The sequence below is a fragment of the Anomaloglossus baeobatrachus genome, chromosome 1 (assembly GCF_048569485.1).
Source record: "Anomaloglossus baeobatrachus isolate aAnoBae1 chromosome 1, aAnoBae1.hap1, whole genome shotgun sequence".
Taxonomy (NCBI): domain Eukaryota; kingdom Metazoa; phylum Chordata; class Amphibia; order Anura; family Aromobatidae; genus Anomaloglossus; species Anomaloglossus baeobatrachus.
The window spans coordinates 749,741,886-749,754,700 of NC_134353.1; the positions used below are offsets into that span (position 1 = coordinate 749,741,886).

Consider the following 12,815-nt stretch of genomic DNA (forward strand, 5'->3'; position numbering starts at 1 on the left):
TACGGGGGTATTTTTCAGCTACAGGGACAGGACGACTGGTTGCAATTGAAGGAAAGATGAAAGTGGCCAAGTATAGAGATATCCTGGAACTATGTATATGATAACTGTATTGTTACAATATATTGTTGTATGTTGAGTAGGTAAGGGAACAAGTTTGGCGGGGGGTAGAGAGGATGAGGGGGGCGGGGCGGTTGGAAGAGGGAATATTTGGCATACTTGTAGGTATGCAGTTTCTTTCTTGGTACCAAAAATGTTCAATAAAAATCTGATTAAAAAAAAAAATATCCTGGAAGAAATCTCTTCTGGAGTGCTCTGGACCTGACTTGGTCGCAGGTTCACCTTTCAACAAGACAATGACCCTAATCACAGAGCTAAAATAACAAAGGAGTGGCTTCAGAACAACTCAGTGACCATTCTTGACTGGCCCAGACAGAGCTCTGACCTAAACACAATTGAGCATCTCTGGAAAAACCTGAAAATGGCTGTCCACCAACATTCACCATCCAACCTGACGGAACTGGAGAGGATCTGCAAGGAAGAATAGCAGAGGATCCCCTAAGTCCAGGTGTGAATAACTTGTTGCATCATTCCCAAGAAGACTCATGGCTGTACTAGCTCAAAGGGTGCTTCTACTCAATACTGAGCAAAGGGTCTGAATACTTATGACCATGTGATTTCAGTTTTTCTTGTTAAAACAAATTTAGAAATTTTTGCAAATTTATTAAACTGTCAAGATGGGGTGCAGAGTGTACATTAATAAGGAAAAAAAATGAACTTGAATTTACCAAATGGCTGCAACGAAAAAGTGAAACATTTTAAAAAGGTCTGAATACTTTCCGTACTCACTGTATAAATGAGCTGTTCCAGCCTTTGGGCCGAACTCTGATCTGTACGAGAATATGCCACCAGAGCTTATGTTAAATAGAAGGGGAACCTACCAGTGTGACATGTGATGGCCGCTCTCCTGATCTAACTGCAGAGCTGTGTGCAATTAAAATTGACACATCTGCAGGTTCCTCCAGGGCTCCAGCTTCCATCTAACTGGCAGTGTTACAATACAGCAAAGCTGAGAGAGCTGCAGACTGTAAAAAGACAAAATTCATTTTTAAAGGGGTGGTTCACCCATTTTTTTTTATTTTCTCTAGGAGTGTAACTTACCATTTTAGGTGTTTTCTTCATTGGCTTCTATTTGGAGTTCTGGCACTGAGCGGCGCCAGCCCATCACATGACCCCCTGGTGCTGCGTCTGCTAGTATCCTTTTACGTCCCATCAAGTTCTGGGCTCTCAAACTGGACGGGTACGTCAGAGGATGCTGGTGCCACTCACAGTGATTGACAGGGCTGTGGGCGGTGACTACCGCATGTTACAGCCCAGCATCGAGGAGAGGATCCGGAGGGCGCCAGTGTCGAGCGGTGAAGAGGGCTGAGCATCCGGCAGATTGGTGAGGCACGGGGCGCCAGTGTGGAGTACGGGGGGGGAGGGGTGTGTGGTTCTTCAGCTGAAATCCCCCCCTGTCACGTAAGTATCTGATCTCACTCGCCCGCTCCGATGTCGGGAGAGTGGGCGGTGTTGTCGCGGGCGGGGGGTGCGCTGCTCGACCGCGCTTGCGGCTCGGGTCCGGCTGCTGCTGCTCGGTGGCTCGAGCGCCGATCCTCGCCCGTGAGTGAAAGGGGTGGTCTGTTGGGGTTTGGGATGTCGGTTTGTGACGCCACCCACGGTGTGTGGTGAGGTTGGGGCACCACCGCTGCTCTGTACGGGGATCCCGAGAGCGATGACAGGGAGCAGCTGGGATGTTTCTCTCCCCTTCGTGGGTAGGGGGGTTTTGGTAGTCCCGGGGCCCGGAGTTGTTGTCTGTAAGGTGGATTGCGGGGCTTGGCCAGGTGCAGGGTTGCGGGGCAGCGCAGTGCCAGACGGCACGGTGGTACTTACTCAGCCAGTAACTTACACAGAGTCTCTGGTAAAACAAACGGCTGGATGGACGAGTCCCACAGACGGCTGCGACTGTCACTCCCGGTAGGTTGGCGGTAACTGTCTCTCCCTGCACCGGTGTTGTGTTCTCGGCCCCGATGGCTTCCCACCGGTAACCCGCTCCCCAGCGGTATATTTGCCGGAGGAGCCCCTTTTGCCCGCAGGCGCTGGCCCTGGGAACTCTAGCTGTGGCGGTAGCTGTATTTCCCTTCAGCGGTTGAGCGGTTGCCTTTAGTCGGGTCTTTGCTGCTGGGAAACCCCGGAGGTTCCCGTCGCTAACAGATTTAACCGGTTTAACGGTGACTCCAAGCCTGGTCGGTGTCCGTAGGCCCTGCCGAATGGTGCTGGCCTCTCTTCGCTCCCCGGTCCGGTACCGGCGGGCCTCCGCCCGTCCCCGGTCCTTAAGGTTGTGCGTCAATCGGCCTCGCCTGCAGACGGTCACCACAGTCTGCCAACCTTGCTCGTAGGTGCCCGGGCCACGTACCCGGACACGGTCAGTCAGCTCCTCCACTACTCCTTCCACTTCCCTCACGGAATTTCGACTCCCCAAACTCAACTGAACTCTCTTCCCGCCTCCAGGACTGTGAACTCTGTGGGAGGAGCCAACCACCTGGCTCCACCCCACCTGGTGTGGACATCAGCCCCTGGAGGGAGGCAACAAGGATTTTGTGTGTGCGGCTGATGTGCCTAACCGGGGTGTGGGGTGTGTTGTTGCAGTACCTGTGACCACCTGGCTTGTCCAGGGCGCCACAGTGTGATCATACACCCACCAGCACTACAGGACGCAGCAAAACACTGACAAGCTGGTGACATGCAGCACCGCATGTGTCAGAGCAGAGCATGTCACCGCTCTGCTCTGTCACCTGTCCTGCTGCATGGGACCAACTGTCTCCACTCTGGCACCTGCACTACAAGTCACAGAGCGGAGCAAGTTGATGACAGAACACCTCTCTCCCCACCTTCGCTCTCTCTCTCTTCTCCTTCGCTCTCTCCTGGCATGGTCAGTACAGAAATCTCTCGATCATGGAGAGCTGAGAGGGAGTAATAAACATGGAGTCTCTAATGTGTCTGTGTATTAATTTCAAATACAGTATTTTTCTGCATGATTTTTTATTATTTTTTTTAACCCTTTATTGGAGATTCTTAATGGCCGGGTCAAACTTGGCCTGACATTAAGAATCTCGGGCTTTATAAGAGCTGGTAAAACATAGCTGGTATTAACCCCTTATTACCAGCGTGCCACCTTGCACCAGGGCCACTGGAAGAGTTGGATACAGCGCCAGAATATGGCGCTTCTATGAAAGTGCCATTTTCTGGGGCGTCTGGACTGCAATTCTCAGCGGGGGGGCCCATAAAGCTTGGGCCACCCTGCGCTGCGGATTCCAATCCCCAGCTGCCTAGTTGTACCTGGCTGGACACAAAATAAATGAGCGAAACCCACGTCATTTTTTTTTTCCTTTTTAAATTTCATGAAATAATAAAAAAAATAAAAAAAGGGCTTCCCTATATTTTTGTTTCCCAGCCGGGTACAAATAGGCAGCTGGGGGTTGGGGGCAGCCCGTACCTGCCTGCTGTACCTGGCTAGGGTACAAAAAATATGGCAAGGCCCACGTCTTTTATAATTTAAAAAAAAAAAAAAAAAAAAAAAAAAAGGGCTTCCCTGGATTTTCCATTGCCAGTGAAGGAAACATCAAGCAGCGGTGGTTAGCAGCCAGTAGCTGCTTGGGTTACCCTGAGCAATAGAAAATGCAGCGGGTGCCCATACTTTTTTTTTTTTACCCCTAACCCTAGGGTTATGTGTTTGTTTTTTTTATTTTTAATGAATTTAAAAAAAAAAAAAAAAAAAAAAAAAAAAATCTACATGGGCTTCGCCCATCGAGCACCAGAGCATTTTACTGCTCACTCATGCCTGCTCCTGACCAACGCGCCAGCGGAACAAGTAATCAGATGACTCCAGTGTCGGCCGATTACTTGTTCTGTGTCCCCCTGCATCCATCGCAGCGTGTGCGAGCTGTGAGGTCACCAGAGTTCAGTCCAGTACTGGTGTCAGCTGATCTGAACTCAGCTGAACTTCAGCCCACACACGCTGCGATGGATGCAGGGGGGACACAGAACAAGTAAGGCCTAAGCCACATGGCAAGAAAATCGGTGCGAGTGGAGTGCAATAAAACATTGCATTCCATTTGGACCAATATTAGCCTGTGTGTCAGCACACATGAGCGATTATTTTCTCAGCCCTAATCGGACCGACAAAACAATCGCAGCATGCTGCAATTGTAATGCAAGATTCTCTCTTTTACCCATTCAAGTGTATGGGGTGAGATAAAAATCGCACTGCACTTGCTCTGCACTCGCGGTACACTGATTTACTGCAAGAATCGCAATAGCAGACTACGGAGGAGAGAGGGAGATAAATACCTCCCACCCCTCCTCAGTGCCGGCCCGCCCGCCCCCCGCAGCTGAGGTCCGCTCGCACAGTCGGACCTCAGTCGCAGGGACACACGCATGACACTCGGCTCTGCTGTACTGCCAGTGTGAGCCGAGTGTCATGCGAGGGGATCGCAGTAATCCCCATGTGGCCCCAGCCATATCGGCCGACACTGGAGTCTACTGATCTGAACTCAGCTGAACTCCTACCACACACGGTCACATGTGATCAGCAGCAGCCAGTGACTGCTGTTAACCTGCATCCATTGCAGCGTGTGCAGGCTGTGAGATCAGGAGTTCAGATGACTCGTGCTAGCTGATAAATTCTGTGTCCCGCTACAGAAGGATCTGGTAAAATAACGGTTGCATGCATTGCACTTTTAATCCACAGGATCCGGTCATATGCGTTTTGCGTTTTTTGCCTACAGGCAAAAAAACGCTGATGTGAAAGTAGCCTGCAAAATGCATGCCACACGGATGATACGGACAACACACAGACTAGGCAAGAGGGAAAAAAAGCAATCTCATGACCCCTTCATTTTTTTTCCCCCCCAATTATTTTTTTTCACATGTTGCGCCAGCTAATAATCAATTTCTGTATAATAATATATATATATATATATATATATATATATATATATATATATATTACACATACACATATACATATACATACACACACTATGAACTATATGAGAACAAGCAGAAGGTAGACACTTTCTTCCCCTGGGTGTGCAGAGCTGGGAGCTTCTGCTGTCTGTGTGATTGCTCTCAGTGCATCCGCAGGGAAGAGGCAGGGAGGAGTCTTTGGGTGGAGAGGAGAGCTGAGTGGGTGTGTTAGATACGTTAGATACAGCCCTAGAGCCACAAAGAATTATGGGAGTTGTAGTAACTGAACCCAGGAAGTCAGAAGAGAGATTAACCCCATCAGAGCTAGAGCCAGCAATGAGGATGTGCTGCTAGAGCACAATAAAAGGTAATATTGCTGAAAACAACAATAGATGTGTGGAGAGGCACATACTAGCAAGATTTATCAGAAAAAAAAAAAACTCAACAAATTTTGGTAACTGGACAACTTCTTTAATGTTGGTGTTAATTTGCAGTGTGAGACATGTAATTATCTGTTCAGGGAGGAAGTAAACGAACTTTAGTACCACCTAATTGACTAGTAAAGACGAGGGGGCATATACTGCGAGTGGAAGAAACGCAATTCCAGCAGCTAAATAGGAAAGGGTTCTTTACAGTTAGAGCAGTCAGACTGTGGAATGCCCTACCACAAGAGGTAGTAGTGGCAAATACTACAACAGCTTTTAAAAAAGGGCTGGATGATTTCCTCAGTACACACAACATTGTTGGTTATAAATGACAATGACAAAATGTATAATTGGTGAAGGAAGGTTGAACTAGATGGAGCTAGGTTTTTTTTCCTTCTATGTAACTAACTATGAAAGTAACAATCCTAAAAGTCAAAATTGACCTTTTAAACGAGCCTATGCCAGAGCAGAACTTAAAAATTTACAGACAGTGTTTAAGGGTGATTGCACCCTCATCAGTGCAAAGTATGAGATCTGATTTGGCTGTATGAGAGATCAATTTTGACTTTTAGGATTCCTACTTCTAATAGGTGGCACTAAAGTTCATCTACTTCCTCCCTGAAGAGACAATTAACATATTTCCCAGAGGAGAATTGCAACTAGAAGTCACCTCACTACTGGCATGCCAGATTGGTGTGTCAGTCTCCGCAAGGAGTAAAGCTTTCCCCTTAGGCTATGTGCGCACTGCACCGCACCTAAAAGGTGCGCTTCAGAGCGCAGCTGAAAAGCTCCATTCTGAAGCGCATGGTGCCGGCAGAGAACGTGCGCTCTGCATGCTGCCTCTCCCTATAGACAGCATGCAAACCGCATGGAAGAAGTGACATGTCACTTCTTAGAACGCAGCAATTCGGGCAGCAGCCGAATCGCTGCGTTCTAATATACCACGTGCGCACGGCTCCTGCACAATCTCCATAGACTGTGCAGGGGACGCAGGCAGTTACGCTGCGGTGCAGAACGCAGCGTAACTGCATGCAATACGCACACGTGCGCACATAGCCTTAGGGCTCTTCTCCACTGGCGTTTTTTTTTCTCCAAATTCCATCGCATGGAGAAACGGATTGCAATGTGTCAAATGGTTTCATATGATGCAGTCTCCATTTCCTCCTTTTTTTCCCAGACTCTACACGGGCTCTCCTTGAAATCGCAGCATGCTGCGAATTGATGCGATTCTCAGCTCTCTCACCCCCATGCAATCCTATGGGGGTGAGAAAAAAAAAAAAAAAGTCAGAATCCGGGTGGCATACGCATGTCACACGGATCTGGACACTTGCATACCGCGTCAGACTGGCTACCGGAGGAATCTCCTGTAAAACCAGTCCTGGCCGTGGTTACATGCACTGTACTCCAGAGCTGTCACCTGAGCTCCAGAGTGCAGCCTGAACAGCGAGCGCCGAGTGATTGATTCCCCGGCGATTGCTATTCAGGTCAGCACAGCTGCAAACAGATCAGGCAGATGTCTGGAGCTCAGGTTATAGCTCTGGAGCTCAGTGCAGGTAACTGCGGCCAGGACTGGTTTTACAGGAGATTTCTCCCGTAGCCAGTCCTACGCTGCTTGCCTAAAAACTCACATAGCACTCGCATGACACTCACATGTCATACGGATGCTATGTGAGGAAAAAAACCCAAAAAACCACACACCGTACACAGATCACACGCAGGATATTCGACTCACATTTTGAGCCGAGTATCGCTGTGATTTTTTAGACGCCAGTGGAGAAGAGCCCTTAGACCTAGTCTTCGCCTCTCAGCCAGATCATACCTCATACTTTGCACTGACGTGGGGCAATCACCCCTAAAACAATGTCTGCAAAATGAGGTTCTAAATCATAAGTCATATGACAAGGCTCGTTAAAGGGTCAATTTTCACTTCTAGGATTGCTACTTCCCATAGGTGGCACTAGAGTGAAGCTACTTGCTCCCTGGAGAGACAATTAGCATGTCTCACACTAGTAATGCCCCCTTTTATGAAAAATAAGCTCTGGAGGCAGATTCTCATGCAGATCAGTGTCCGACCCATCGCCTGGAAGAGCTCATTTATAGATAAATTAAATCTTGCTTTCGCTGGCATAAGACTTCGGATTACAGATATCAAGGTATTTCACTCAGCTTCCTATGACCTACATGTCCATATAGACGGATTAGAAGGGTACATCCTACTGATAGAAAAATGTAAACCGCTTATAAACTTGCTACCACTGTTTTAGAAACTAACCAAAAAATCCTAGAGAATGAAAAAGTCTTGTTGAAATTCTGCTTACATTAGATAACATTGTATGACATTTGTGCCCTTTTTCTAAATCTTTCACTCAAAATTGATCTTTTAGATTGATCTGCTGTGCCAGCAATGTGAAATGAATTTGGAAGTAAAGAAAAACCATCACAAATGCATCAGCAGTTAGTGGACATTAGTCCATCTGCTGTGGCTAAATTCTGAAGGTGGGCTTAGGAGAAGGTGCATGGACACCAATTTATGCCACTTTCTGTCAAACTACTCTAAATTGAAGCACAACTCCATACCAACCCATACCAGGTGTAAAACTTGACTTTTGCCAAACGTGCCGGATTGAGAGGTCAAGAGAAACAATACATCTTGCATTCATGAATATAGTGGTTGTAGAGTGACACTTAAATTTATCAGGTGCTAGAAGATGTCATCTGAATGGACAACTCCTTCACTTGGTTTCATCTTGAGGAACTTTGTATTTGGCATCTTTGTATCTGACTGGGACGTACAAGACTCTGTAGCAGATAGAAGAAAAGCAAGAATAATACTTGAAGCAAACATTGCATCTGGTGGCTGGTCCATCAAAACTTTATTTTGGTCCAACATTTTATACATACGTTTTTTAGTATTTAGTTCGGAGTGTGTACAAAAATCACATATTTATTAAAAATGTACATGTTTTATACCGTGTGATTACACAATAAAAGAAATCAAACAATGTTTCTTTGCATTGGCTCATTACACAACATCTATATGAACATTAAAATACATTTTCCAATATCCATCTGATATCTTCAAGCAATGTTTGGGTTGTAAGCTTCGGGAAATATGTTATTTTGCTGTAATAACGTCTGGAGTCTTGAAATCTCTTGTTCCTGGAAAGTGTAAAGAATGATTTGTGTATGAAAGTTCAATCTACAATTTACAGACAGTACAAATACTGTAAATACTACAGAGCCCTCAGGCCAATCTGGACATTGCTTTCTTTTCTTTTTTGCACAAAATCAGCTTATCTAGTTAAAGTTACTCAAAAATATATACCGTATTTTTCGCTTTATAAGACGCACCTGATTATAAGATGCATCCCCAAATTTGGTGAATGAAAAGAGATTTTTTTTGTTTTTTAATGTTAAATGGGGTCCATCTTATAATGCCAGTGTCCATCTAACAAATCATATAGGGTATATGTCCCTCATAGCCCCCCATCCTAAAATTAGCCCCCCTTAATCTGGATATGGCCCCCTTATATTGAATATAGCCCCCTTGTGCTGGAACACATCCCCCTGTGCTGCCCATGGCCCCTATAGATGGTACACCTCCCCTGTGTTAGATATGCCTCCAGGCTGCTGCCCATAATAAAATAAAACACTCTTTCCTTACCTTCTCAGCGCTGTCCCTCCTCGCAGTTGAGCTCCTTCCTTACTTCCTGGTTCTTGCTGCCGGTCATGTGATCGGCACGGCAGAGTGATATCTCTGCGTGACTTATCACAGACAATAGCAGCAGGAGACCGGAGATCAGCGCTGGAGGTAAGTAAAGCTTTTTTTTATTTTACTATGGGCAGCAGCACGGAGGCCATATCTAACACAGGGGGGGATCATGTGCGATCAAAGGATGGCGCAGGCAGATATAATATGCCCCGCTGCCCCAGCCCCTCAGCATGATGCAGTTTCAGCACCACACTGCTGGACAGCGGCTGTGCATATTATATGAGCGGGAGCAGGAGATCAAAAGCTGCCGCTCACAGCTGTCACCTGCCCCCAGCACCGCTCCAGAGCGGACCCTGCAGTATATATCTATATATTATCTCTCTATATCTCTACATATAAACACCGGCCCCCGTATATTCGGTTTATAAGACGCACCCCCTACAAAATTTGGGGGAACAAAAGTGCGTCTTATAAAGTGAAAAATACGGTAAATATAAGACAGAGCATAAGTTGGTATATGTGTAATAGTAACCTTCACCCTGTGGCCATTTCACAGAGCCCAAGAGAAAAGAAATAAAAAAAAAAAAAAAAAAAGCATATACCGTATTTTTCGGACCATAAGACGCACTTTTTTCCCCCCCAAATGTTGGGGGAAAGTTGGGGGTGCGTCTTATGGTCTGACTATAGGGCTGCGGCCGGGAACGAGGGTGCTGCGGTGGAGCGGGTCATCGGGGGCATGAGCAGCGCCTGCCGTGACCACGTAGGCCCGCTCATTACATATGCACGCCCATCCTCCCGCCCATCTCTCAGCGCTGAAGCCGGCACTGACAGGTGGGCGGGAGGATGAGCTGGGACGCGCGCATAGTAAAGAGCCAGTCCGCATGATCACCCCTGGCAATTACAGCCTGGAGTGATCATGTGCGGCTTTATTCACTGCCCCCCGCGCGTCGTCGTCATAATCAGCGCGGGGTGCAGTGAATCAGTACACTCACCCGTCCCAGTGTGTGGAGCCGTCCCCCTGCTGCACGCGATGTCTTCCGGTCTGTGCCGGTCAGCTGATCTGTGCTGATCAGCTGATCGGCACAGACAGGAAGACATCGCGTGCTGCAGGGGAACGGCTCCACACACACAGGTCATTGCCGCTGAGAGGAAGATGATCGGTGCTGGAGGGAGTGAGGAAAAGGTGAGTATAAACGTTTATTTTTTTTTCTCTGTGCTATAGGATACAGGCCATATACCAGGATGGTATATGAGCACGATGGGGGCATATAGCAGGATGGGAGTATATGAGCAGGATGGATGGGGGGGTATATGAACAGGATGGGAGAATATGAGCAGGATCGATGGGGGGAAATATCAATAGGATGGATGGGGGTTATATGAACAGGATGAGGGAATATGAGCAGGATGCTGGTATATGAGCAGGATGGGGGTTTATAGCAGGATCATATACAAGGCAGGAGGATCATTACCAGGATTGGGTACCTTAGTAGAGAATTTGGGGACATTACCCCCATAACAGTGTCAGCAGCAGATCCTCGCCCCATAAGTGTGTCATGACCATTTTGCTTAAAGTTTTATTTTCCTATTTTCCTCCTCTAAAACCAGTCAATTAGAAGTGCATTAGTACAAAATTATAGAAAAAAAAACTCCTAAAATTACAAATCTTTAATTATTTTCAGTATTAAAAGGGGGACTGTGAGGCAAATCCCGGGATATGAAGATGAATTATGACTCCAGTCATAGTCCCTCATCACTCCCTGGCAGTGCCCCCTCCCTTCTTGTTCTCAATGTCCAGCACCTGTGAAGGTGTTACACCTCCATGGCCATGTCCTGTGATATGGAAATGAGGTGGTGTGGGAACAATGGACACAGGATGACTCCCTGCCGTCACCCTGTAACAAGAGTTGTATCTCATTAGCAAGGCTATGGAACTAGCTAGACAGAACGACTCCAGTAAAAAATGGTTCACATCTCGCAAGCCATATTTCCGATAAATATGGCAACCATAAAAATGGTGTCTCCGCATGCAGACGATGCCGGCACACCCTTTTTATGGGAGCAGGACATTGGGAAATGCCCCAGGCGTGATATCAGCCAATGGGGAACTGGCAGACAGGTCATGAGTCCCCTCGTTCTGTAGCTAAATTCATAACTGTCACAATGAGAGCATTGGCGTCCGCCTACGACGCTCCCAGGCAAAGTTATGGCCCATATTCCATGTTGGGATATTGTCCATAACTCAAGCCAGGGGTGGAGCAGTGCTCCCTGTGAGGTCACGAAGGTAGGAGGGGACCTGGATTTGGCCAGGTTGATAACCCTACTTCGGCCATTTTCCAGTGTTCTTCTCGCTGGGGGCACGTGTAGGAAACATCTGTGGGAAGGATCCTAGAAACCTGGGTACAGCGCCCCCCTGTGGCCAGACGCAACAAGGTAACTGCTGGAACTGTGTATGCCTGTTTGTAACCCATGCTTTGATTGTAACTGTACTCTGACATATGTATATTCTGTAGATTCCCTATTGTATATATTGTAGTTTCTAGTGTGCTTTAGGCTGATTAAATTATATAATTAATCTTGGGCTGTTCTGTTATCTCGATCTTGAATCCCACGTCTGTGTGTTCGGCTAATAGTTACCGTAAATCGGTTGGTGGCAGCGAATTGTGCCAAGGATTATTGTGGGGAGGCCAGTGAGATTCGGGGAGATTTTATATATTCCGCCCGCGGAGGTCGGGGGAATATATACCTTACTCTCACCGGGGACCCTTCAATAATCGGCATAAGTAGTATAGCGGCCTCCTTGCTTATTGTCGGGCAATTCCATAATTGGCCTGACTATAAGAGGGGCGCTAGAGAGCGCGTCACGTGCTCTGTCTGTCGGTCGGGAGGTATAAAGGAGGGGTGACCCCCACTTGTTACCCCCCGATTGTGACGTACTGGTAGCCAGCGCGGGGGATTTCTGAGTGACCCCCCCGGTGGTTTGTGACAGGGACACCCAACATATGTATCAATATAAAATTAGATTATATCAGATATCCAAGGGTACAAGGAGAGGGGGGGGCCTAGCCCTTCCAGTGCCCTAGGCTCACCCCTTCCTTGCCGCGGAGGTTGGTACCCTAAAACCTGCGCAATAGGCGCCCCCGCTCAACGTAGGCTGTCCCTGTAGGCCCCAACCAGACCCTAACAAATAAGGTGACAGTCTAGAGGATAATTACAAAGCTGAACCAACAATCCAAGATAAAGATTAACAGTACATTATACCCAATGTAATTCAATTGGGAAACAAAAGGGTACAATGACCCAAGAAAAAACCACCTAGATAGATATAAGCGGCTCCTATCAGAAACCACCCGACGCGTTTCCTCTCATCTGAGGTTCTTCAGGAGTGGAATAGAGGTTAGTTCAAAAAAGGCAACAATTATGCAATAGTAAATGCTGGCAGTCCCATGTAAAACTAAGAAGCCAGTAATCCCTGAATCTATATAATCCCAATATCTCTCAACTAAATCCAGTAGAAAAAGGGCCTAAAAGACAGTCCCAGATCTCTGTAATCCACCAGGGTAACAGGTTATTTATACATATAATAATGGGAATAGATTCAAAAGGGGTGAAAAGCAGCCAGTCATTAGGGTACAAAATTAGCCACTTATCTCAAGCCTCAGGAAGCATACGAT

General features: G+C 47.1%; 2 protein-coding genes across 2 annotated transcripts in view; one reads left to right on the forward strand and one right to left on the reverse strand.

Moving 5' to 3' along the window:
• TCTN1 (tectonic family member 1) overlaps positions 1-8,427 on the forward strand; it is a 141,819-nt gene extending 133,392 nt beyond the window's left edge. The window contains exon 15 of the mRNA XM_075323664.1: positions 7,814-8,427. The gene's annotated coding sequence lies outside the window, so the exon portion shown is untranslated. The remainder of the gene's footprint in view (positions 1-7,813) is intronic.
• Positions 8,284-12,815, reverse strand: part of HVCN1 (hydrogen voltage gated channel 1) — a 76,740-nt gene continuing 72,208 nt past the window's right edge. Inside the window, exon 6 of the mRNA XM_075323677.1 lies at positions 8,284-8,588. Within this exon, the coding sequence (XP_075179792.1) occupies positions 8,508-8,588 (81 nt within the window). The 3' untranslated portion in view covers positions 8,284-8,507. The remainder of the gene's footprint in view (positions 8,589-12,815) is intronic.